The sequence below is a fragment of the Lampris incognitus genome, chromosome 3, assembly GCF_029633865.1.
Source record: "Lampris incognitus isolate fLamInc1 chromosome 3, fLamInc1.hap2, whole genome shotgun sequence".
NCBI lineage: Eukaryota > Metazoa > Chordata > Actinopteri > Lampriformes > Lampridae > Lampris > Lampris incognitus.
In genome coordinates this window covers 14568679-14594011 of record NC_079213.1, presented here as the reverse complement: position 1 = coordinate 14594011, position 25333 = coordinate 14568679, and the positions used below count along the sequence as shown (strand labels likewise).

General features: G+C 44.3%; 1 protein-coding gene across 3 annotated transcripts in view; it reads left to right on the top strand.

Annotated features, from left to right (window-relative positions):
- Window positions 1-25333, top strand: part of LOC130109302 (tyrosine-protein phosphatase non-receptor type 12-like) — a 73784-nt gene that overhangs the window by 43999 nt on the left and 4452 nt on the right. The window contains exons 12-18 of one of the 3 annotated variants that reach the window (XM_056276134.1): window positions 1829-1914; window positions 14838-15027; window positions 16114-17113; window positions 20860-20931; window positions 22358-22411; window positions 22872-22958; window positions 24100-24527. In XM_056276134.1, the coding sequence (XP_056132109.1) occupies window positions 1829-1914; window positions 14838-15027; window positions 16114-17113; window positions 20860-20931; window positions 22358-22411; window positions 22872-22958; window positions 24100-24161 (1551 nt within the window). In that variant the 3' untranslated portion in view covers window positions 24162-24527. Of the gene's footprint in view, window positions 1-1828; window positions 1915-14837; window positions 15028-16113; window positions 17114-20859; window positions 20932-22357; window positions 22412-22871; window positions 22963-24099; window positions 24528-25333 lie in introns of all 3 variants that reach the window. The other 2 variants (XM_056276135.1, XM_056276136.1) reach the window with 2 other exon arrangements.

Sequence of the window (25333 nt, the reverse complement as noted above, 5' to 3'; positions counted from 1 at the left end):
ACTCGGGCAGTTGCGGGTACAAGACAGTTGTCAGATGTCATCAAACGGCGAATTTATTTTATTTATTTTTTGTGTTGTTTCGCAATTTGTGCGAATAGATCTAGATTTTTTTTTTCGAAGAGTAGGTAGTCTCAGTTTGACCAGCAACTGACAGAAGTGCCCCCACACTTAGGTAAACTATATTAATCATTTTCCACAGACGCACACTCGGACAGACACACTGATGTGCTGTGTGTGATGAACGCTATCTGTGTGCCGGACTGACTCAGTCCTTACACACACTGACTCAACTGCAGTCAGCCATTGTTGGTGAACAAAACACCCACATGTACCGGAACATTGGTCACAATGATTGACTATGCTAACGAAAGGCTTGCATGTAAGCACTCAGTGACGCACACACACACACACACACACACACACACACACACACACACACACACACACACACACACACACAAACACACAAAGACAATAATCTCTGCATGCGACTAACACACTCGCATGCAGAGATTATTGTTTGCAGGAAGTATCCCTACAAAATTGATTCTCACAGCACACACACACACGGACACGGACACAGAAGGAAAACATAATTTAACCCTCCTTCTCCAGCTCAACAAGAGTGGATATCCTCTAGTCAGTTCCTTGGTAGAATTTTAAACACACACACACACACACACACACACATGCAGTCTGCTCTGCCCCCTATTCCATGACTTGGTCGTAGCAGAAGTTCCTCCTCCATCCATCCACGGGAGCTGAGAAAAAAGTGAAACTAATAAGTCACAGAGGGAGGAAAGGAGGAGCAGGGTAGGAAGGAGCTCAGAGGAGGGATGAGAGGAGGAAGGAGAGTCTTAACAAAGCAGCTTTAGCAGAGGGGAGGGAAAGAGGGAGCGAGGCACCGTGGAAGTGCATTGGGAGGTAAGAGGGGGGAAGATATCGGAGGGGTAGAGAAGACTGTTGAAGGTGTTTAACAGAACAGCCACCTCTGTCTCAGCGTGCAGTACATTTAACCTCAGGGTGATGACATAACAGAGGACTAATGCTGGAATTCACTAATGTCCAGTGACACCTGTCTGGTAACGATATGAACACAACTTCACTGCTCCATATTGTTATGGATACACAGACAGATCCCTGCACACACACATCAGAGAAGCCAGGTTGCTTGCTCAACCTGCAGTGCCGTACCCCTGAAGCAGTTTGGGCTATATGCCTTTGCTCAAAAGGAACCGTGCAGGGGCATCCTGGCAGCATAGCGGTTTATTCTGTTGCCTACCAACACGGGGATCGCTGGTTCGAATCCCCCTACCTCCGGCTTGGTCGGGCATCCCTACAGTCACAATTGGCTGTGTCTGTGGGTGGGAAGCCGGATGTGGATGTGTGTCCTGGTCACTGCAGTAGCACCTCCTCTGGTCGGTTGGGGCGCCTGTTCGGGGGGAATAGCCTGATCCTCCCACGCGCTATGTCCCCCTGGTGAAACTCCTCACTGTCAGGTGAAAAGAAGCAGCTGGTGACTCCACATGTATCAGAGGAGTCTGCAGCCCTCCCCGGCTCAGCAGAGGGGGTGGAGCAGCGACCATGATGGCTCGGAAGAGTGGGATAATTGGACGGGTACAACTGGGGAGAAACTCCCCCCGCCCCCAAACAAAAGAAACTGATGTTGGCGTGAAGGAGCTGCACAGTCCGTGTAAAAAAAAAATTAAAAAAACCCCAGAAATTTGAATAAGAAAAGCCTGAGTGGGAATTTTGAGAATTGATTTGTGTGTGTGTGTGTGTGTGTGTGTGTGTGTGTGTGTGTGTGTGTGTGTGTCCGTGTGTCCAGGATGAGAGTAGTATAGACAAGGCAGGCCACCAATCAAGTGATGAGAAATGGGACACGCCGCCCCCAAAGCCTCCCCGCGTTCGCAGGTAATACACACAAACACACACTCACACACACACATACACACACACACGCAAATCCTTCCACATTCCAAGTTTTGGTGGTTTAGGTTCACAAGGTTGACAGTGATGCTGCAGTGACTTAATTTGTGTCGGTACTGTCCACACCGGTTAAACGGTCAGATTTGTTCATTGCTCTTTTTGTGTTACTCGTGTGGTGAATTTGTGTATAGATGTGTGATCCTGGCCTTCATGTTTTGTGCGGTTACTGGAAAAGCGGGGCACGCAGGAGTAAAACCAGGTGCTCTTCACGTGTTGACTGACTGGACAGGCTCGCGCAGCAATGAAACACTTTGGGCGTGAGGCAGCCGATAAACAATGGCCATTGTTTGTGTTTGGAGGAAGCTGAAGTCTGTGTTGAGCATGTCATGACAACGCCACATCAACCTGACCAAGTGGAACAACAGACGTCCTCCCCTGTCAGACTGACCGCCTCCTTTTGTGTTTCTTCACCAACCTGCAGATACCAAGCTTTAACGTCACCGTTTTGTGTAATGTAGTAGTTGTGTAGTATTCGGTAGTGGTGTGAGCTGAGGAAGAGCTTTATTTCTATACCAACACGATGCAACCAGGGCTCGAAATTAACTTTTTTCCTCAGTGTCCCACAACTGTCCCGAATTCTACTTTGTTTTGTCTCGGATATAACCAACAGTGTCCCAAATTTTAATTCTTGTCGTCGCCCCCCCCCCCCCAATTATGCAGAATACATATAATTTGATCCTTTTTTGTCACTTAATCATCACACCATGGACTCTGGTCCACCATATAAGTTTAAAATACTTATTCTTTTATTAAACATATGAATATTAGTTTCGGGAGTCGGCAGTATTGGGGCTTGCATCAGGGGGCTGTTTATTCAACCACCTCAGCATTTCTTTCTTCTTCTTCTTTTAACTGTGGTTGATGATGGTCTATCGCTCTGGCTCTATGAATGCTGCATTGGCGCGAGTCAAGCAGCAGCCACTGGCAGAGTGGATGACGTAGATGCATTCTATGATTTGCACGAACGGGCGATTGACTGCCCTGTCGTGAGGCGCCGCAAGAACGTAAGCCTTCTGTAGTTTCGCCGTTCACACGTTTTTATTAAATTATTCAAATGACAAAGTAACGTCTAGATACTCATAATTAATGACTTTGCAAATAACACCTATTTCGAAATTTACTTTGACATTTTTTTCCACTGTCCCGGAATTGTCCCAGACAAAATATATTTGTGTCCCAGTAGGATTTTTTTATGGTCCCCGGGACATCGGGACATCGTTAATTTCGAGCCCAGGATGCAACACCGCGTTGGCCGCTCCACCACCGTAAGCTGTTTGGGGAAAAAAGTTGTTTTGTTTTTTTTGTGTGTCTTTCGAAGCTTTCCCACATCTTTGTCAATGCACTCACTCACATACACTGCCACAAAATGTGTGTAGATACAACAACACATGCATGAATAATATTCATGAACACGTGCCGTCTTATCACTGTACAGGCCCCTTCTCTCTTCCTCTATCTACTCAGTCTCTCTCGCTGTGTCTGTCTCTCTCTGTCTTTCTCACACACACACACACACTCTGCATGTACTTGTAGGTCGAGGTTAGAAATAAGAAATTCACTTAATTTTCTTCACTCTATCCCTTTATTTTTGTCTCTATCTCACTTTCTAATCTCCTTTCAGCCCTCATTTCAAACTTTCTTGTGCCTCTCTGCCCCCTTCTCTCTCTTGTCGTCCCTCCTCTCTCTCTCTCTCTTGTTGTCCCTCCTCTCTCTCTCTTGTCATCCCTCCTCTCTCTTGTCATCCCTCCTCTCTTTTGTCACCCCTCCTCTCTCTTTCTCTCATCATCCCTCCTCTCTCTTTTCATCCCTCCTCTCTCTTTCTCTCTCTCATCCCTCCCCTCTCTCTCTCTCGTTGTCCTTCCTCTCTCTCTCCCTCTTGTCTCTCCTCTCAATTCAATTCAATTCAATTCAATATTTGCTTTATTGGCATGACATACATTTTTGTACATATTGCCAAAGCATGTAAAAAAACAGCACAACACAGCAATGATTGTAATAACAGCAACAACAATAATGATCCTCTCTCTCGTCATTCTCTCTCTCTCTCTCGTCATCCTTCCTCTCTCTCACTTGTCATCCCTCCTCTCTCTCTCGTCATCCTCTCTCTCTCTGTCTGTCTCGCGTCCTTCCTCTCTCTTGTCATCCTCTCTCTCTCTCGTCATCCTTCCCCTCTCTCTCACACACGTCATCCCTCCTCTCTCTCTCGTCCCTCCTATCTTTCTCGTTGTCCCTCCTCTCTCTCAAATTCAAATTCAGATTCAAATTCAAATGGCTTTATTGGCATGACGTAACAATGCACATATTGATAAAACAAGTGTCCAAACATTGAAGAAAAAAAAAGCCAAACATCAGTTGGAAAACACCATTGAAAACAAACACACTACAGCAAAGAAACATGATACAAAACAAAAGAACATACTGTCATCGAATATGGCAGCAACAACGTGTGTCAGGTGACTGTCACTCACTGTCCCTCACTTTATTGCAGGCAGCAACATAGACTGCTGCTAACTTACACTCACTGCCCCTCACTTTATTGCAGGCAGCAACATAGACTGCTGCTAACTTACACTCACTGCCCCTCACTTTATGGCAGGCAGCAACATAGACTGCTGCTAACTTACACTCACTGTCCCTCGCTTTATGGCAGGCAGCAACATAGACTGCTGCTAACTTACACTCACTGTCCCTCGCTTTATGGCAGGCAGCAACATAGACTGCTGCTAACTTACACTCACTGCCCCTCACTTTATGGCAGGCAACAACATAGACTGCTGCTAACTTACACTCACTGCCCCTCACTTAATGGTAGGCAGCAACATAGACTGCTGCTAACTTACACTCACTGCCCCTCACTTTATGGCAGGCAACAACATAGACTGCTGCTAACTTACACTCACTGCCCCTTACTTAATGGTAGGCAGCAACATAGACTGCTGCTAACTTACACTCACTGCCCCTCACTTTATGGCAGGCAGCAACATAGACTGCTGCTAACTTACACTCACTGTCCCTCGCTTTATGGCAGGCAGCAACATAGACTGCTGCTAACTTACACTCACTGCCCCTCACTTTATGGCAGGCAACAACATAGACTGCTGCTAACTTACACTCACTGCCCCTCACTTTATGGCAGGCAACAACATAGACTGCTGCTAACTTACACTCACTGCCCCTCACTTTATGGCAGGCAACAACATAGACTGCTGCTAACTTACACTCACTGTCCCTCACTTAATGGTAGGCAGCAACATAGACTGCTGCTAACTTACACTCACTGTCCCTCGCTTTATGGCAGGCAGCAACATAGACTGCTGCTAACTTACACTCACTGCCCCTCACTTTATGGCAGGCAGCAACATAGACTGCTGCTAACTTACACTCACTGTCCCTCGCTTTATGGCAGGCAGCAACATAGACTGCTGCTAACTGACAGCTCTTTGGGTCTTCCCCCTAGTAGGACTGGTAGTTTTTCTTCATCTGGTAGGTTTAGAAAACCTTTTGTTATTAATTGTTTAAAATGTGCTTCTGGTAGATGTTTATATTGTCCACATGTGGTGAGGAAGTGTAGGTCTGTTTCAGGCTCATGAGGTGCAGCGACAGCACAGCCTTTGCTCTGCGGGGAGCCAGGTTTTCCTGTGTCTCCCCTTTTCAATAGCAAGGCTGTGCTCACTCAGTCTGCATACAGTCAAGGTTCTTCTGAGTTGTTGATCAGTTTGGTTTGTGTTTGCTAATGAGTGATGTAGTTTTGTTTTAGCTGTTTGGTAATTTGATTGAGTCTGATTGGTGATGTGTTCTGTTTCTGAGGTGTGTTAATGGAGCAGGTTTGTGCTCTCAGCCTCAGGACCAGTTGGGTAAGGGGGTTCCTGGTACTACTCAGCTCTTGGCATTGCAGGACTTGGTGATGATGCGAGAGGGGGTCACTTAGTTTTAGATGTGTCCAAAAGTTAATTGCTCTTTTTTGTATTTGTAGTATTAGTGGGTATTGGCCTAATTCTGCCCTGTATGCATTGTTTGTAGCTTTCCTCTGGGCATGTAGGAGGATCTTGCAGAACTCTGCATGCAGGGTCTCAGTGGGGTGTTTATCCCACTGAGTAAAGTCTTGCTTTGTAAGTGGACCCCACACCTCACTGCCACAGAGTGCAATTGGTTCAATAACACGCTCAGTTAATTTTAACCAAATTCTAACTGGTATTTCTGTTTGTATATTATGTTTATGGCATAGAAAGCCCGGCGTGCTTTCCCTCTCATCTCATGATCTCTCTCTCTCTCTCTCATCCCTCCTCTCGCTCTCTCTGTTGTCCCCCCCCCTCTCTTGCTCTATCTTGTCAACCCTCCTCTCTCTCCCTCTCGCTGTCCCTTCTCTCTCTCTCTATCATCCGTCCTCTCTCTCACTCTCTTGTCGTCCCTCCTCTCTCTCCCTCTCGCTGCCACCCCTCTCTCTCTCTCTCTCTCTCTCTCTCTCTCTCTCTCTCTCTCTCTCTCTCTCTCTCTCTCCTACAGTATTTGCTATGGGCGCCCCAGCAGGGGTTGTGGCCTATTTTCTCTTACCCAGTGTTCCAGCGTCACTCTTGCTTTTAACACTCCCCTCTTGAATTTTATCAATTGAATTCAGTTTTCACCTTCGGGAACACCTCCGATGGTGAAAAGTGCCCAAGGCGTTGCCTCAGCATCATTCTTTAATCTCATAGGGAATGTGTCATTGTCACTGAAAGTGTTTATGATGGGGTCTTTCACTTTGTCGCCCATTGCTGGAACACTGCTAGCGACGTTACTCCCATATTGGTGTCATCACCATTATCATCTGACCCCTGGGCTCAGACATCCATAATGTGCTTCTTCTATATATATCTGTGTTACGAACCCTGTGTGTACCACAGTGTCCTTATAAACCTGTCGGGCATCTTGTTTAACTGTAGTTAAGAGAAAAATACTCTGAGACAGCAGTCACTGCACCGAGTCCTTTCTGTTTGCTTTTCATCCCAAACACTTTTGTTAGACACCCAGCGTCGTTCATAGCTGCCAGTCTGTTTTGAAAAACACATTTGGCAGAACAGGAAGCTCAAAGTGGGTAGTGAAATATAGGGATGTACAAGTGACTGACTTGCTGACTGGGGAAAAAAATAAAAGTGTATTTCCCATCCTCGCTTAATCTTCCAACTTTCAGCCTCCTCCTCAGGAACGCCTCAGAGAAGGAAACCTTGCATTAGGAGTATGATGTTCTCTCTCACTCTCTGTACGTCTCTCCTCGTCTTTCTCCCCCCCCCCCCCCCCCGTATTTCCTGGTTCCCTGAAGACACAATGTCAAGGCTTAGTTTAAGCCTGACTATTTCAACACTAGTGGGGGCTATTTTTACCAACATAGTCCACATTCCACCGGCCATACTCCCTACGTGTCTCAGGAATGTGTGTGTGTGGTTTGTACGTCTTTCCGAAATACCTCAGAAATTCCAATGAGGCTGACATCAAGGTTACACACAGGGAGTCATGGTTGGATTGCACAACCACAAGTACACACACACATACACACGTGTGTGCAGCCACACCCGACACAATCATATATGGTAACACACTTTGTTCACTCGAAACCATGCAATCAGGAAAATGGCATAATAACACAATTATTGGACATTCCTCACAAACAGCAGTATAGTGTGTGTGTGTATGTGTGTGTGTGTATTATTATACTAATTTTTACCTTCTTTCATATCTGCCTTTTGTGTTGATAACAATTTAACTAGATATATTCTTGTTTTGTAAAGCACTTTATAACCTTTTTTTGCATTGTTTTCTCGTGTTTGTGTGTGTGTGTGTGTGTGTGTGTGTGTGTGCACATGTGCATGTGTATGTGTGTAGTAGTGGATTCAGCTGAGTTTATGGACATACACGAAGCTCTGCCTATTAGCAGATAAATCCTACTATGACTGCATGCGGGTCCCACTGAAATAGTGGTTTGATTAAAAATGTAGTGTTTCCCCTCTGAGGCAAATATCTGGTGTGTGTGTGTGTGTGTGTGTGTGTGTGTGTGTGTGTGTGTGTGGGTGCGCGTGCATGCGTCCACTCAATGGCATCATCATGCAAATGTACGTGGCTCATGTCCTGCTTCTTTGTGAGGTGTTTGTGTCTGTGTGGGTCCGTGTGTGTTACCATATGAGGGTCATATATGCACTTTTGTTCATAATGTGTGTCCATTGTTGTTTAGGCGGCTTCAGTAGTGTTGCCAGACTGGCAAAGCATTATGGGTTATTTGAGTGCTTTTCTGCTGTGGGGCACAGCGGGGGAGTGGAACACACAGTGAGCTGTGCTGTGCCACTGTGTCACAGGTTCTGTTTCGATGCTCCAGCCCCATAGTTAACCGGGCTGTATAAACTGTGTACGTGTATCTGGACTGTTGGAGCCTGCATTCCTCACCCACATCAGCACCTGTATCAGAAGCTTCAGTGAATCAGTTTAATATGTTTTGTATACAGTGCACCACAAGACCCGTGTTTGCTGCATGTGTGTGTCTGTATGTACAAGTGTGTGTTTTCACATGCCCGTGGGCAACGTAAGGTAAGAATGCAACGTGTTATCCTCCACTGAGGATGTTTACATATAGTGTATAGTACACAGCAAAGCGTGTGTATGTGTGTGCGTGCGTGCGTGCGTGTGAGAGAGAGAGAGTTGAGCAACAGTTCATGTTGCTTTACCAGTATGTTGCACACCACAGAAGATGTCTCTAGTTAAGAAAGGACCAGTTTTCCCACAGGGAGATGCCGGGCCAGGGTAAACTTCCTTACATTTGAATGATTAATCTCCCCGTGGAAACTGCTGTCCCGCTGGGGATTCATCTGTGCTTCTGTGAAATATGTGGTTATCTTGGTTAGCCGGTGGAGATGAGGGAGAGAGTAGCTACCAGAGTTCTCCGGGCCAATGTGTGTTTTCCTTCAGAAATAAGTGTCGTGGAGACGTTAAGATGCTACGCTAATGTGGGTAATTTTATTGATGTTATTGGTTTAACATGAAATAACAAGAAGGCCCATCAAAGCGCACAGTGTCGGCTTGTTAGAGCGAGCTGACTGGAACGGGAAACCGGAGAGTCACAAGTTCAATTCCATCGTGACCACAAACAGTCACGAGCAAGATGCTGAACACGCGACCCACAGTTCACTGATGTAGGCCAGTGGTTCTCAGTCAGATCCTCCAGGGCCCGCAGTACTGCTGTTTTTTTAATTTATTTTTTTATTCTGTCAAATATATTCGCTGGTTGTATCAGTCATCTACTCGGAGGTTAGTTAGACCTGACACAACAGGTGGATATAGTTTAATACCTGACAGAATAGGGGAGCTGCAGTGCTGTGGGTGCACTGATGAGGTGACTCTGCATGCCAGCCTCCATGGGAAAGTAAAGAAAACCTCTCCCGTGTGGATCAACAGATCGGCCTTGAAATTATTTTTCTCACCTCGTATTTATCTTCTAATATGAAGGGGGTAGAAATGCATGAAGACGACAACAATAAACTTGGCCATTCGGAGACTTACGCCGCTGTTGGGTATTTCCTCATTATCTGCCTTTTTGGTGTTGCAAACAATGTGGACAACACTCTTTGTTGCTGCGCTGTGGGGGATGAATGTAAACCTCTACTGTCATTATATTTCGCTGCGCACACTAGTAAAATCACCTGTAATCACATGTTTTCACTGCTCTGGAAATGTGACACTTGTTTCTTTGTGTTGAGATGGGTTCGAGTTGTGTTTTGTTTTATTCTGATCGCAAATAAAACCCACTGAAATAGTGCCGAGCAGAGCAGTCGTAAATGTCTTCCAGAGTCATCCAGATCTAAAGACTCATCAGAAAACTCCCCCATGAGATAGATATAGTGTAACCCTTGCAACAAGATTGCTGACTGTTGCAAATATAGGCCATACTGGAGTCCAGGGCCGCTGCTGGCCATTTGGGTTCCCTAAGCATAATTGCTTTGTGGTGCCCCCCCTCCCCCAAAAAAACAAAAAAAACAAAACACGCACACACAGAACAAATCTTAGTGTAAATAATTAATCAAACAGTTATGTATGCTTAATATTATTATTATTCAAACCTGGTATGATTTACAAAACGTTATATTTTGCATTTACATTCATACAGGAAACGAAAACATGATTAATAGGCTACAACTTAAGCAAGACCTTAAATGCCTTGAGCTAAATAAAACATAATCCATGATTGATCAACTAAGAAAAATGCATGCAACCCTAAATAAAAATTGTTTTGAACAGACAACATTTCAACAGTCTTATAAATACTACTACCATAAAAAAAATCAGAGAAATAGAAACCAAATGTGCAATTTCATTCAGCAACAACTATGTACACAGATAAATAGCGCTAATAGAGCAGAAGCTTCTGTAGTAATAAACTCTTTTGTGCAACTCTACTACTACTACTTCTGCAATAACAAGAGGAACACCAGTACATTTGTGCCTACCAGTAGGCTACGGGATGTCTTCTTAGAGGAAGACGCAGAAGACAGGAAGAAATGGAAACGGATGATCCGCTGTGGCGACCCCTAACGGGAGCAGCCGAAAGTAGTAGTAGTAGGCTACGGGATGTAATTGTTGTGATGTACTACTTAGATACGTCTCTAGAGGGAGCTCACACATTTTTAAAGCTTACAAAGCAACGCTATATACGTAGTTGCCTAACCTACAAACGGATGCAGATAGAATCCAGCTACGAAACGAAAGTTCCGTTTATTATATATCTGCATGTGGCAAGCATGGGGTGCTCTGTAGGTGCCTCTACTATGTGTGCCGTGGGGTGGCGTGCGGGGTTGTCTGGGACCCTCCCTCTGCTTTAGCATATCAAGCATCTGCCCTAACATGTCTGCCATACGGTCGAGGCTGGGCCCATCAGCGGGGAAAGTAGTGGTGAGGTTGCGAGCTGCCGCCGCGGACTGCTGACAAGTTTGGTACAGTATGAACGGAAATGCCTGCTCTTGATTTGGTTTCACGTTGATACTCATCTAGAAACTCTCAGACATCTTTGGCCGTCCAGCAGTTAGCAGGTTTACATTTAAATATGAGTGCTAGGCCTGGATCAGGGCAGTTCCTTATAAACATCAGTGCAACCTCACTGCTGAGATTATGCATTCTTCTGCCCTGTCTCACCAGACACTCGTCTGCTATGTCAGCAGCTCTGTTCACACGCAGCCAATAATCATAAGGCCCCTCGCCATGTCTGGGAAGTGTACTGTAAAAATCTGCAAGTGGAACAGTCGAGTGTGACATCTCATTAAAATGTTGCTTAAGTATGTCATAGATGTGGTCTGGTTGAGTGACATGACCGAGTGGTTGATAGTTGCGTAAGCTGACCCTCACCACCGCTTTGGCTCTGCCCATAAGTCTACACACGATCTCATCTGACTGGTCTGTGTGTGCGATGTTCCTCCTTTTCATGTACATCCCCATCAAATCTGTCCACTCGTGAATGCTACACTTACCTGACCCATCCCCTCTGTAGACTGGAGGTTCCCTGGCGTCAGGTTTCACAATAACATTCACCCGAGTTAAATCTAAGGTTGTGGCCTGAATGTTGGAGGTAGACCCACATCGACCCTTGGAGCACTGGGCTGCCTTACCAAAATCACTCTCAGACAAAAGTCGTGCTGCAACTGATTCACCCACGTTTCCCTATCTCCTCAGCCAACACACCCGTGTCTCTGGCTGTGTACTCTTGGGTGTAGGTGTGCTAAGTGGCTTGTGAATGCTCTGTTCAGCAGCGTATGTGATACCGCGCTCGCTCTTGAGCATCATCAAAATCAACAGTAGCATAATCTGATGTGGGGAGTGTAAAATGTACAGAGGTCCTGGGCCTGGCCCCACCGTGATGTGCACTGGTATCAACACCTTCCGCCGTATCTTAGAAGTGATGTTGTATCTATGGAAGTGTACATATTTAAATATGTTAGAAGCGTTCGCTAAAAAAAAGTTTTTCCACTACTTGGAGAAGGAGGAGTAAAATTACTCTGCTGCAAATCTGTCTTTAAAATGATACGTCTGAGAGAGAACAGGATATGGCGAAATGTGCACTCAGAATAAAATAACTCGCATATCAGCATAACTCGGGAGAACATTCCCACGATGAGATTCCAATAGAGCTGCTAAGCTAGTTGAACTAGTCACAAGAAAAATATGTACAGCATCACACAACTATAATTTTTGGGGGAGGGGGAATAAAAGAGGATTGTAGCTTGGGGTTCAGGTTCTTAAAACACTATGGAGTACCACATCGTACGTGAAGTATCTGGCGATCTGCTGATCAAGACGAGGGGTCACGGCACCAGTGTGACCCCTATATTCTGGTCACGACTCAAAAGCAGAAACCACGCCCACGCAGACACGTCGGGTTCATGCGACAAATGTCCCGTTTATTGATGTCTGGCGACGAGTCAAATAACAGTTGGTCCAGTTCGAGTTACAATATGGATCATATGAGTCGTGCTCCTGCTCCGTCCTCGCCACAAGCGTCACGGAAAGAGAATGATTGCGACGACGACGACAGCCAACTTGAGCCAACCAGTAATAGCCGGGTTATACCAGAAGGGGGCAACATTGTAACTAAACACAAAGAAATAAGACATATCGCAGTAAACGTTTTTTCCCTTGGGAATATAAACTGAATGTTTTGACGAACTTCATACAAATAAATGCAGGTATTTTCCATTCCTGCTGCACAGGAATAACATTATTCCTCTTACCGCATCAGCTGTATACAGGGCTGTGCGCTGTTCTGTCCGAAATGGCTTTTTTGTGTTTCCGAGTTTGTGACGTCAGGGCAGACGCAAACCACAGAGGGGGGCGGGGGGGGGGGCACCATGATTCATGTTATTTCGAGCATTTGTGTATCTGTTATTGCCTACAATGGTCTAATGGTGCCTATTTTAGTTGTGCTTCATCTTAAATTTAATAGTTTTATCATTATGATTATTATGACGATTATTAGGCTGTTTCGGTGCCCCCTGCGGCACTTGGTGCCCTACGCACAGCGCGTGATGCGCCTGTGCGTGGCGGCGGCCCTGCTAGAGTCACAGAATGGTGGTTTAAAAAGAGACTTGGTGCACTATTACTACGACTTAAAGTTGGCTCGGGATGCAAAACGTTTTAACAAGACTTGCTCTCCTAAGGAACCCCCCCCCCCCCCGAAGCACTGTTCCTCTATCTATCTATCTATCTCTCTCTCTCTCTCTCTCTGTCTGTCTGTCTGTCTGTCTGTAGATTTCCTTATCTCTGTCTATCTCACTGTCTTTTTAAAATACACACATACACCACTATCATGTGCCATTTTAGGCAAGCGTCTTGCCTCAGTCATGTGCTCTTTATTTGGCTCACCGCCAGATCTTTCCACTGTTGTGTGTGTGTGTGCGTGCGTGTGTGTGTGTGAAGGAGGGCACGGGAGAGAGAGAGTGTAAGTGTAAATGAGAGTGGGCAGAAAAATGGGCGTGCAACGCAATACAGCTTCTGTGGTGGGAAACTCAGTATGTCTATGTAGCTTTCCATGTAAGCGTAGCAAGCTAGGTCACAACCTCAGTATCCTGTAGGTAACTCTCACACACCTACACTTAAACATATTAAGGTCTGTTTAAAATCTGTACGATGAAGAGCCTGTAAATGCTCATTTGAATTCCCCCCAATGTTGTGTATATAGCCTTAATGGAAGTCTCCCCTCATGTCATTGTTTGCCGTTCAGACCTGCCACCACAGCGAGCGCCATGTGAAGTTAATAGGCCTACTTATTGACAAACTTCTTCTGTCTGTCAGCTGGATGCTATGGAAAAGAAAGGAATACGTGACTTTTTTTATTTTTTCACAGTTCCACTTAAGGATGGATCTGTCATACCGCTGTAGGCAGGCATAACTGTGTGGCTAAACTGTGTGGTGGTGATTCAAATTCTTATTTTTCACTTTGCTCCATGTCAGGGGAGCGCGTCACCCTCAGCCCGCAGAGTACATGCAGTGGGTAGTTTGACACTGGAAACCCAACATTTTGAGACTTGTAATTTCTCTCAGCTATACTAAGAGCACATTGCTGCTAGTTTGGTTGCCACCTAGTGGTGAAAAGTTAACACTGAGCAGAAAATCAGCTTTTCCCCCGCATTCATCCACTCCCCCAGTTTGACATTTATTTCACCCTGGAGGTTTGGGTTTCATCATTCGAGTCAAGATGTAGAATTATTTAAACATGGCTGTTCGAATGTTGGCGGGAAACTCTGCGATGATGAAATGTCTGACTTTTAATAGATTTTTAATTTCCTATACGGTCTGAACTACAACCCTCAGATCCTCAGAACCCTTACTTTAGAAACTTCAAGTTGAAGACTTTTATATGAGCCTATTTAGACATATTTGTCTTTCTTCACATTAGGAAATCGTGTTTAGTGTGAAGGAAATAGATTTTTCCCTTTTACATCAACAGAAAATACTTGGAATATTGCAACAACACGTTGAGTATTGCCTGGTTGCTGGTTACCAGGTGTGTGAATACTGTATGGTAGACATTCACTACCTGTAGATTTTCTATTGTCTTTTTTTTTAAATTTTTTACTCTGTACAAAGATACTTTTGATACTTCCAAAGATATCAATTTCCTTAATCCATTTACTCCTTTATACTTTTAATATTCTTGGATATACAAGTTATTTTATGTTCCTTATGTCCAAATTACTCCTTTGTGCAAACTTGCTTGGTAAACAAAAACATGAGTTAAATCAGAGATGACAATTTGTAGCACTTTAAAGAATTCATTCCTTCCTTTTCTCCGTCTCACACCCTTTCACTCTTGTGTCCTTCTGCCTCTGTCTGTCCTTCTCCAGTTCCCAGGCAGAGGGTGATGTTAAGGAGGAGATCCTACAGCCCCCTGAGCCTCACCCAGTGCCCCCCATCCTCACCCCGTCTCCCCCTTCGGCTTTCCCCACAGTCACAAACGTACGGCAAGACAATGACCGCTACCACCCCAAGCCTGTCATACACGTCCTGGCCTCCGGACAGCACAGCCTAACACAGGTAAAGCTGAGATAGTTTGAATATGTGTAATGGTTAGGGTTCCCATGCACCCTGGAAAACCTGGAAATTCAGGGAGCTTTCACACTAGGGATCCGGGCCCGGACCCGACCCCACTTGACCCCAAAGTCCAGTTCGCCCGGGTCCAACTGGAAAGGTGGTCTCAAGTGGTTCATGTGTACTTGGGTACGGTTCGCATCAGTTGTGAAAACAACTGTACCAAAACACGGAAGTGGACTGCTATGCTACAAAGGCATTTCTCAACGCCGTCTGTCTCCTCTGAAGTTTGCGTGTGAGTGTAGCACATGTTGAAGATACACAAGTTTACTCGGGTGCAGAACAACATTACTGATGTGAAAGCTGACCAGCAGGGTGGGGGCAATTGTACTCAGGCATGGTCCGAAGTAATCGTACCTAAAGTGAAAACGCCCTTAAATGACTAATGTTCAAGTCATGGCTGCACCTAGAAAGTGATTAAATTGATCAAATGTCCTGGAAATATTATTGATGTCATGGAAAATAGTTTTAAAATATTTTTACACTCCAAAACGGCAATATATTTAGCAATTTTCAGCACAGATCTTATCTTTTTAGCCGCTGTGATAACACATCAGTGCTTGAAGTTTGGGCAGTCCATTTGGAGACTGTTGAGGCTTCCACTGATCGTTAGTATTGAATAATATGATGTTCTGTGAGCAATGGCTGTCATGTATGTCTAAGTAAAAGTCATGGAAATGTCTTCAAATAGTCCTGGAAAATGGTTTCCTAAAAAGAATGGGAACTCTGACATATCAATATCAAATGTTAATTTTTGCTGGGATAGGCTCCAGCGTCCCCGCGACCCTGACAGCAGGATAAGCAGTTTGGATAATGGATGGATGGATGTTAATTTTTGTATGTGTATATGTTATGTAAAATTTATTGTTGAATTTCCTGCATTTCTGGCAATTGCTCTGCACAATTGTATGCTTAATAATTTATCTTAAATGATGAAATTGTGGAAGATATATGAATGTAAAAGGTTTTGGTTTATGTCTTTTCTCTTCTCTTCTCTTCTCGTCTCGTCTCGTCTCGTCTCGTCTCTCCCAGAATCAAGTGGACAAACAACTGAGTCCGCAACAGAACCAATCAGAACCGAGCTCAAAACAGCAAATCAGTCCCTCGGAGCAGAAAGGCCAGAATCCACCCAGCCAAAAAGAGCTTACCCAAACCCAGGTTGCAAATACAGATCTCAACGAGAACTATAACAGCAAATTGTCTTTGACATCAGAACCTGGTCCAACCCAATCGCCCTCCTCCTCCCCCCTCTCCCCGGCTCTGGAAGCTTCTGGCGTTCCACGGATTGAGAGGAAGCTGAGCATTGAGATTAAGAAGGTTCCGTTGCAGGAGGGACCTCGCAGCTTTGATACCTCCTCCTCCACGGGAGTGGGATGTGGGCTCAGCACTGGTTCAGCCAATAGTGCGGGTGTGCTGCAACGATGCCATGCCTTCAAGGCCCGCTCTGGCCAATCCCTGCTGACTTCCAGCTCCTCACTGTCGGAGGATTCTGGCACGGAGGGAGGAGGAGGGGTGGGTAGTGGGGGGAGTCAAGCGGACGCTGGCCTCCCTTCCAGACCCAACCATCTCCCCTTGAAAGGCGGAGAGAGGGGGGAGGCTCAGGCAGGGGACAAAGGAGAGGCGAAGGCAGGCCATGCTGCATGGGCACAGCCCAGCAGCAGCCCAGAAAAACATCTCCCCAAGACCTCGTCATCTTCCTCCTCCTCAGACCGTGTCGCTCCCTCCTCCTCCTCCTGCTCATCTCACCTCTCCTCCACATCCTCCTCCTCCTCCTCCTCCACTCCTGTTAGGACTGCCCTGAGTTTCACCAACCCCCTGCACTCCGACAACTCTGACGAAGAGGGCGACAGAGAGATGTCTGGAGGGAGGGGGAGTTATCAGCATTCTAGTGTATCCACGGCAACCGCCACGGTAACCGCGGTACCCCACCACAGGGACCAGCAGCAGCAGCAGCAGCAGCAGCAGCCCAGGAAGGTGTTGCCCATGTCCATCGCCGGGACAACCTCTCCGTCGCCCACAGCGACCACAGCAAGTACGGCTCTTAATTACACATTTGCGATAATCTTGACGCACAAATTCATTAGCTAATTGAACCTACTAAAATCAGTAGCTGACAAGATATTGAACAGATTCACAGGAAAAGTAGTCAAGTAAAAATGGAGGTGATGTTTTAATAATCTGGAAAATTAATGCAAAACCAAACACTTTTTCAGGTTAACTGACTCAAGCCCAGTTCATTCCTAATGACTCCAGCGGCGCTTACTTAACGTCCATGTTTTAGTGGCAGTAAGAGCGAGTCTGACATTTGAACCAAACTCTGCCTCTTCTGTCTACACACGCTCACACATATGCACATAAACACAAGAGGGTAGAGTCATTCTCTGGGTGAGTAAGGAGACAGTTTGAGACCTCAGACAGACCACACAGTAATGACGGGCTGTGTCTGTTGACACAAATAGATGTGCACGTGCACACGTACACATGCAAACACAGACTCAAACATAAATGAAGCCCACTTTTACTACAATGTTGTCTGGTAATTTATAGTGCACAAGACAGACAGAGACAAACAGAGACAGGGAGAAGACGAGTCTGACAAAAAAACAAAACAAGGGAAGCGGAGTGAAAAGAAAGAATGTGTAAAAGCCATTCAGAAAAAAAAAAGAAAATTGTTGAGGACAGAGGAAAAAATTGAGACAGGCTGTTGGTGCAGCAGACAGAGGGACAGAAACAGGATGAGAGACAAAGATTCCACTGAGCCTGACAGAAAATATGACTGGATGACTAATTGGTTGGTTTGTGTGGAATGCTGCAAATGTAACAAGCAAACATCTGTCAAAACAATTGTACTCGGTGTGTGTGTGTGTGTGTGTGTGTGTGTGTGTGTGTGTGTCTGTGTGTGTGTGTGTGTGTGTGTGTGAGTGTGTGTGTGTGTGTGTGTGTGTGTGTGTGTGAGAGAGAGAGAGAGAGAGCGTGTGAGTGTGTGAGATTTGCTGAATCATTAAATGAGTGAAAGGTCTGGCATCTGTGTGTGCATTTCGCTATCTTCATACATGCATTTTGTGTGTGTGTGCGTATGTGTGTGTGTGTGTGTGCGGAGAAGTCATAATGTGTGTGCGCATGTTGAATGGTGGTGGAACAATACTGCATGACACTGGCCTATACAATTCCTATATCAGATGACTTCATGCACGATGGTTTGAAAAGATCTTGAGCTAGCAAACGGTGTCAGACTGTGTTGTGTTATGCATCAGAATGGCCTTACAATCACGAAGCAACGTTGCGGTGAGGTTGTGATCTGTTGGGGTGGAAGAGATGAAATCTCCCCCATAGATTGTAAGATCAACAGCCCCGACTGAGGCACCTTCTTGCTGTTGAATTTGACTTGGCTTGGAATGGCATTAATCTTGGAATGGAAAGAAACTCGAGTAAAACGGAAGTTAACTCTGTTTCAAATAGTTGAGTGAAAGTATTAATTGTGCTTGATTGCTGTTATGTGGCCCGTAATGTTTACTTCCAATCAAAACTGTGTATCTTGCAACACTGGGAGGGGGAAAAGCCATGTTTATGCAACAAAAAACTAGATTTGCAGTTCTGAGACTGCATCCCAAAGGGCTCCACAGTTCTGAAACTTCATAATTTAATGCAGACCTTGGTCAAATAGTCTTTGAACAGGTGTTTTGTTTGTTTTTTTCTATCAACATCATTAAGAAAGCTTTTTTTCCCCGCCACAAAGGACGATATGGCGAGCATGAGAGAAAATTGCTAGTCATAGGAGGGTATCATAAAATCAATAATATTTCTTGTTGCTTGACAGTTGACCTGACACCACTGGATTTGTTGTGATGAGGCAACCTTCTTGGCCAAGGTTAGATTCGAGTAGTTACATAGCAGTCACCATATTTCAAGCTGGGAAGTTTTTTAAATGACCATAGAGAATACAGACTTTTTTTTAATGGGATATTTTTACAATAACTTTAGCTTTGTTGGTATGTTTTATTGAAAACCAAGGATACTGCGAGCTGTGCCACTTGTTTTTAATGAGCGCCGCTAACAATACTAATCTATTGGTGGGATATCGGGAGGAGCGCGGGCGTGTTGCATCATTTAATGGTTTCTGTTAAATAATAAAGATAACAACTGAGATTGTCAAGGTATCCCAAAGAGGTTCTTGCATTACAAATCAAGCACATCTTGAATACTTTCAGTATTTGAAACCGCCTTTCAGTTTCTTAAAGTCCTGATGTGGAATTGTTTTTTGGGGGTTTGATTTTTTTTTTTTTTTAACCTGCTTAACTGTCAAACAAATGATCTGTCTGGGCTGCGGTGGCACTTTGTGATTGGTTGAGAAGCCAATATCTGCTATGTTGATTGGTTGCGTAAACTAATTGACTGCTTTGTGAGCACTACTTTGTTTGGCTACCTGTAGCTAATGACTGCTTTTTTGATTGGCTTATAAAATGCTTGTTTTATTGGTTGTGGTATGGCACTTTGTGGCAAAGTCATATATTGTTGCTGTTGTGTGAAATCCTTGTGACCTTTTCTGCACAAATGTAAAGAGATCATATAAGTATATAAAACACGTTTCTTACTGTTTCTTTGTCATTTGACGTTTTGAAGATAAAAGGTCCTCAACCAGTCGTGATGATATGATTTTGAATGATATTGGCGTGCGCTCTCACATGGTTGTGGTAGCGCCACCTGCTGACCTCCATGGTGAATGGTGAATGGGTGTACCTGTGGCTGCTGCCCTCTGACACTGTGTTACCTGAATCCGCTGAAATCCAGATCAAGAATTTCTTTGATTCCTCATTTCTTGTTCCCCTTTAATCCCTCTCAGATCTGCAGAGGGCGGTATTCGTAAAGGTCAGGACAAAAGAGTACCCTTTCAAGGGAATACGGCCTTCAACTGGGATGGAGATTGGCGAGAAAGCACTCTTTGGACAAGATAAATTCAACTAGAGAATGTACGGTAGTGTAATTATTACCAACCCTTGTCCATGAGTTAAGTCCTTTTTGAATTGGCCGTCCAGGCAATTTTTAACCGATTGAGTGCAGCGATATTAACAACTGGCCACTTCTAACTGTTGTTATTTGGGATGCATATTAGTTGCATTAAGTGATTAGTACATAACATGGAAATTAAGGACGCCTAGTCACTTCCATCGCCATAATTTTGAGTTGGATTTAAGAGTTCTTCTATCCAATTCAAAGTGGTCACTTGACATTAAAGATCCTCCCTGTTAATTTTCCAATCTGACATTGTCCTGAAACTAATCCTGTCTGAACAGGGCTTAAGATGAAATCAGCTTGGATAACATTGTGGGTTTTAAGGACAAAATGCATTGTGCCAAGATAATATTTCTGGCTCTGTTGCTTATCGACAGTGTCTTGAAATGCTACCCATGATGCATGGAGTTCAATAAAGTATCTCACATATCCATTTGTGAGTCTAAGGGTGGTGATGAACAGGGCCATTTTTGCCAATACTAACCTAATGTTTCTTATTGATATAGGAACATTTTTTAAATTGATATTTGACCTGGCATCTCTGTTGCCAAATGTCAGAAGTGTTGGCCATCCACCCAAGAAAAGTTAACTGCCAAAAATTACATACTGTATTTCCATTCATATAGTCAAGGGGGCAAGAAATCAAGGAATCCTGGAAACGTTTGTCTTGAAATATCGATTGAGTGTTTCGCTTGACTGCTAGTCTCTATCTCTCTCTATCTCACCGGTCAGTTATTAACGGTGGTTCTTATTTGACCTTTGACCCAGACTGCTGGGACAGCGACGACTCCCCTCCCCCCCTCCCTGAGAGAACCCCCGAGTCCTTCATACTGGCCACAGGTGCGTTTCTATTGGTCAAGGTACACAAGTGCATGATTCCTGTTGGTGAAGGTCCTCAGAACTACTTCCTGGATGGTAGCACAGGTGTGTTTTTCACTGGGCCAAAATCCAGAAGACAGGAAAGTGCCATTGGTCAGTTCCCAAACAGGTAAACGATGAATAAAAACGAATAAGCCGAGAAGAAGGAGTCTCCATGAGTATCCAAAATCAAAATTAAAGAGGCATCCCAACTCCCTGGTCAGTAGTTGATTACAGTGCTTCAAGTAAGTGGTAAGTTGTGATGTATTTGTAAGAAGAAGGAAAAAAAAAACTCATGCAAAGTGGTGTGAACAAAAGCAACGAGCAAAGTTTGGTTTCACACATTGAGTGGCTCCAGACTAGAACTGAAATAGTTGGAGTCATGAGTTGGAAAGCGAAGAAGACACATTTACCGCTTAGGCTTTTAGCATGCATTCTTATCAAGAACAAATCATTGAGTAGGTAGGTCTTGATATTGGGACATTGCTCATGGCTGTTGATGGAGACAAAAAAAACAAAAAACAAAACAAAAACAATGTAGATCAAACCTGCAACCTTTTTGTTACGGGAATGTCTCTGTAAGCACACAGCCCAACCTCCCTCCTGTGGTGTTCTCTTCACTGCTGGCCTCTGTAGCGGGGAGGTGAAACTGTCAAGCCACACTAATACGTGCAAGCATGACAAGAAGATAGTTCTATACAGATCTGTCAAAAAACAAACACCTGTGCTGCTCAAATCTTTTATACATTTTCTGATTCTAGAGGGTGCCAGTGGCAGCACTTCAGATCTGCCAGACCCACCACATTTTATGTTCTGCTCAAAAGCAGCAGAACATTTATTGAGGAAAGCATGGAGACATAGAGGGTTAATGTTGTGGCTTACATTACACAGGAGCAAACGAGATCAGTGTTAAAAATATTAGGGCCTCTGCCGACATTAAGTTGCATCACTGTTTTGGCACCTTCCTTATTTTTGGTGACCCAAATATTCCCTCACCTGTAACCTCTCCGTGTGTAACCTCCCTTTCCTTGCGAAAAGGGGATCAAATGGTTTGAATTAATGAGGGTTCATAACTTCCTTATGGATCCACCCGCTCTCTATGTTTCACAGAAATTGTGGTTTGCTTTTGTACTCCCGTGTACACAACCCCACATTCCTTTTTTTGACCGCCATTTAGTGGTGGATTAGAAGGAGATGGAAAAGAGGAAGGAGGGGGCAGAGTTGAAGTGAGAGCAGCATTAAAAAGGAATCAAAAATAGAAAGGATCTTGTGTGTGTTCGTGAGTGTACGTTTCTGCAGGTGTGTGTGTGTGTGTGTGTGTGTGTGTCCTGGCAGATTGTTCATGTTGTTTTGTGGTGGTATCAGTTTCCTTCTGCCCTTTCATTCATCATTTTGCTTTTTGTGTCAGACCCGTTGGAAGTGAAGACCTCAGCCTCAGCTGAATGGACCAGCCCACATGGAGGTAGGTGTGTGTGTGTGTGTGTGTGTGTGTGTGTGTGTGTGTGTGTGTGTGTGTGTGTCTGTCTGTCTGTCTGTCTGTCTGTCTGTCTGTCTGTAAGATTTTGTTTAGTGCACCTGAATATCAAATCTATTAAAGACAGCAAGATGAAAACAAACAGTACAGCGTTTCAGTAGTAGGAAGGAAGAAAGCGACAGATAGCATGTCTAAAAAGTGATAGTATGTCTTTGTATGTGTTGTGTATATATATGTATACTTGTGCATGTAAGGATTGTGTGATGATCACAACAGTAAACCTGTTACTTTGAGTGTGAGAGAGAAGGAAAGAGAGAATAAAATACCAGCGATATATTCCAGTAACATCTCTCTCTCTCTCTCTCTCTCTCTCTCTCTCTCTCTCTCTCTCTCTCTCTCTCTCTCTCTCTCTCTCTCTCTCTCTCTCTCTCTCTCTCTCTCCATGTAGACATGTCAGAGTGCAGTAAAAGGCCATCGCCTTCCACTGATCCTTTGTCTGCTGACGTCACAGCAACAGACAGCAAAGCAGACCTTGGTGGGTGAGTTCAAACACACACTTTTAAGGCTTTGACCACAGGTATAGATATTTTTCTAAACGGATATTTTCCTGACATAAAAAAAAATCCGTCCACACAATCTTCGTTTTACAAAATATCTCTTTACAGAAAGCAAAAACGACTACAAACGCTCAAACATACATGCCAGGCCAGTAGGTGGCGATAAAGTCTATAGCAATGATACGTCAAATACCAGCGAAGATCATTCTGAGTATACGTAGTGAGCTTATTTTCCTTTGGCGGTGGTGATTTGAAAATAAAAACAATAGTAGCGAATGATTATTATTTTATTTCTAGGTATTTGACATCTGTTTCTTCACATGTATTTATGTAATGCCTGTACGGCACACGGTCCAATGTGCTATGGCGAATCCGCCATTGTTGTTGTTTCAGCTGCACGCTCATTACACAAAGCAACGGTGGGCATGCGCGAATTGTGTGACGTCGTTTCTCAAACGCTCCGTTTTAAACGTACAGACGGATGCACAGAAACCGGAGTTTTAAAAATCTGCGCTTCAGAAGGAGTTTTGAAAAAATCTCAGTTTTGGTAACCTAAAACGCGGTTTGCGTGTGGATGAGAGGCCAAAACGTAGAGGATTTCGCAAAATGTCCGTATTAGTGTGGACAAGGCGTTACTCACCCCCCCCCCTCGCTATTTCTCTCGTTTGTTACAGCCTCTTACCAGAGGATCACGTCAGATAACCACAGACAACATTGAATGTCAGATCCTTTGTCCAGTTTGTAATTAATTATACACATCAGTTGAGTCTTTTCATTTTAATGTCTCAGTGTAATGTCATTCATCCTCCCTGTGGAAGTCACAGTACAAGCTAGTTCTTGTTAGCAGCAAATCTCATTAAATCATAGGATTAAACATCTCCGCCCATCTCACGCCCCTTCAAGTCTTCACTGTGTCAGGTTAATACAAATGGGGCAGGATATCAGAATATGATCATGAATATGATGTGAAAAACAGAAAATGATCCCTGGTGACCGAGACTAACCCTACAAGACTTTTTTCTCTTTTATTTTCTCAAGGAAAAACCTTTTGGTGTATTTTCCATTTATGTAAAGAGAAATAGACCCAATCCAGATTTCTCTTTTTCCTTTCCTTTGTAGGATTCGGTAACCGCTGCATTCAGCCTAAAGGCCCCCAAGATCCCCCTGTGGAGTGGACATGATGTAGTGGTCCATCCATCCACCTACTGGTCCCCTCTCACATTACCACCAGGAGATGGACTTCTCTAATCCCACCTGGTCGATCCAACGCCAAGGCTACAGATGCTACATAAATAGCACATTTTTACATAGAAACACCCTATGTAAATCTGTGTCAACACCTGATCCAATTTAAGTTACCTATCTCCTCCACGTCCTCCAGTCCTCCTTCCGGACCCTCCATCAAAGTGCCGCTGTGCAGAGGAGACGAACACTGATTGGACAAATGATTTGCCTGGCCTGGTCCCACCTCTACCTTTTCAGATTCCTGATGTTAGGGTTTTTCTAGACACTGACCTCAGATCAATTTGACAATTTCCCCACTAATGGTAAAAGGATATTTCCTGTTTTGTTTTTCATATTTACATGATTCTTTGACAAGCGGGCTGTCTAAGAATCAGGTAAAACTCACTCATTGTGTTGTACTCAAATGAAGTTATAAAAATGTTTGCGTTCAGTCGACAGAAGTAGGAGGCGCTGCCTTCAAGTAGTGAGTTTGCAGAAATGAACAGGGACCACGTTGCAAAAAAAAAAAAACAAAGCTGCAAGTTTTTCTACAGAAAAATCTAGCTGGGCAAATACTTATCACTGCAGGAACCTACAGGAATATGTTGCGTTGATTTTAATGAACAAAAGCTTTACTTTATTTCATGCCAACTGATGAAAAATGTAACCTTTTATTAGGGCATTCACATCTACTGCATTTTAGTAGTCCGAAAAAGTAGTTGATTAATCGCGGGAGATATATATATTTTCCCCCCTTAACAACGATCAGTTCTCTTCAAAATGGTCTCAAATACAACCAGTTAAGGTTTAAACAATGTAGGTGGGACCAACCTGGGGGTCGGTGAAATAGTCCTCGATTGGCTCTAAGACACTGTTTACAAATGAGCCGCAATGTGATTGGTCTGCACCCCCAGCGAGCCTGTCTGGGCTGAAGATATTCTATTTGACTGCAATAACAACGCGACTGTGACCGTATTCTGGCGACTTTCAGCCGACGGCAGCTGTTGAAATGCCTTAAATTATCTTAGATTGAATGTTCAACACAGTATTGAAGGTTCAATACAGTATATATTTGTCTGGTCCCTTTTGTCCTACATTATGTAAATTAAATGGTGTTGCCAACAAGAAG